An 887-nucleotide genomic window follows, 5' to 3' on the forward strand; every position below is an offset into this window, starting at 1 on the left:
TGCTCCAAAGAGAAATTGTTACCTGTAGCAAATGCTTTCCCACAGCTCGGGAAGTCGCACGTGTATGGCCGGTCACCTGTGTGAGCACGTTCATGTACCTGGAAAAGAAAGAACAGGTCTCTAAAATGAGATCTAAGATAAGGAGGAAATAAAATAGTGTGGAGAAATCTAGCTGGTGGAGAGAATCTGTAGTTCTCTGTGGGATTTCACCTTGGCCAATTAACACATCTGGATCTCCTGGGGAGCCGAGCACACAGCTCAGCCTTTTCTATAGCAGCGTTCTGGGAAATGATCTGTTGGAGAGCAGTGTAGGGGAAAGGGATCTGGGAGTCCTGGTGGGCAGCAGGATGACCATGAGCCAGCACTGTGCCCTCGTGGCCAGGAAGGCCAATGGCATCCTGGGGTGCATTAGAAGGGGGGTGGTTAGTAGGTCGAGAGAGGTTCTCCTCCCCCTCTACTCTGCCCTGGTGAGGCCACATCTGGAATATTGTGTCCAGTTCTGGTCCCCACAGTTCAGGAAGGACAGGGAACTGCTGGAGAGAGTCCAGCACAGAGCCACCAAGATGATGAAGGGAGTGGAGCATCTCCCTGCTGAGGAAAGGCTGAGGGAGCTGGGGCTCTTTAGCTTGGAGAAGAGGAGACTGAGGGGTGACCTCATTAATGTTTATCAATATGTAAAGGGCCAATGTCAGGAGGATGGAGCCAGGCTCTTCTCAGTGATGCCCAATGGTAGGACAAGGGGCAATGGGTGTGAGCTGGAACACAGGAGGTTCTGCTTCAACTTGAGAAGAAACTTCTTTCCAGTGAGGGTGACAGAGCCCTGGGACAGGCTGCCCAGGGAGGGTGTGGAGTCTCCTTCTCTGGAGACATTCAAAACCCGCCTGGAC

General features: G+C 52.5%; 1 protein-coding gene across 1 annotated transcript in view; it reads right to left on the bottom strand.

Moving 5' to 3' along the window:
• Positions 1 to 887, bottom strand: part of ZNF76 (zinc finger protein 76) — a gene marked incomplete at its 5' end in the record, with an annotated part of 5,075 nt that overhangs the window by 3,891 nt on the left and 297 nt on the right. The window contains one exon of the mRNA XM_010164754.1: positions 23 to 98. Coding sequence (XP_010163056.1) covers positions 23 to 98 — 76 coding nt within the window. The remainder of the gene's footprint in view (positions 1 to 22; positions 99 to 887) is intronic.

The sequence above is a fragment of the Antrostomus carolinensis genome, unplaced genomic scaffold, assembly GCF_000700745.2.
Source record: "Antrostomus carolinensis isolate BGI_N321 unplaced genomic scaffold, ASM70074v2 scaffold41473, whole genome shotgun sequence".
Lineage (NCBI taxonomy): Eukaryota > Metazoa > Chordata > Aves > Caprimulgiformes > Caprimulgidae > Antrostomus > Antrostomus carolinensis.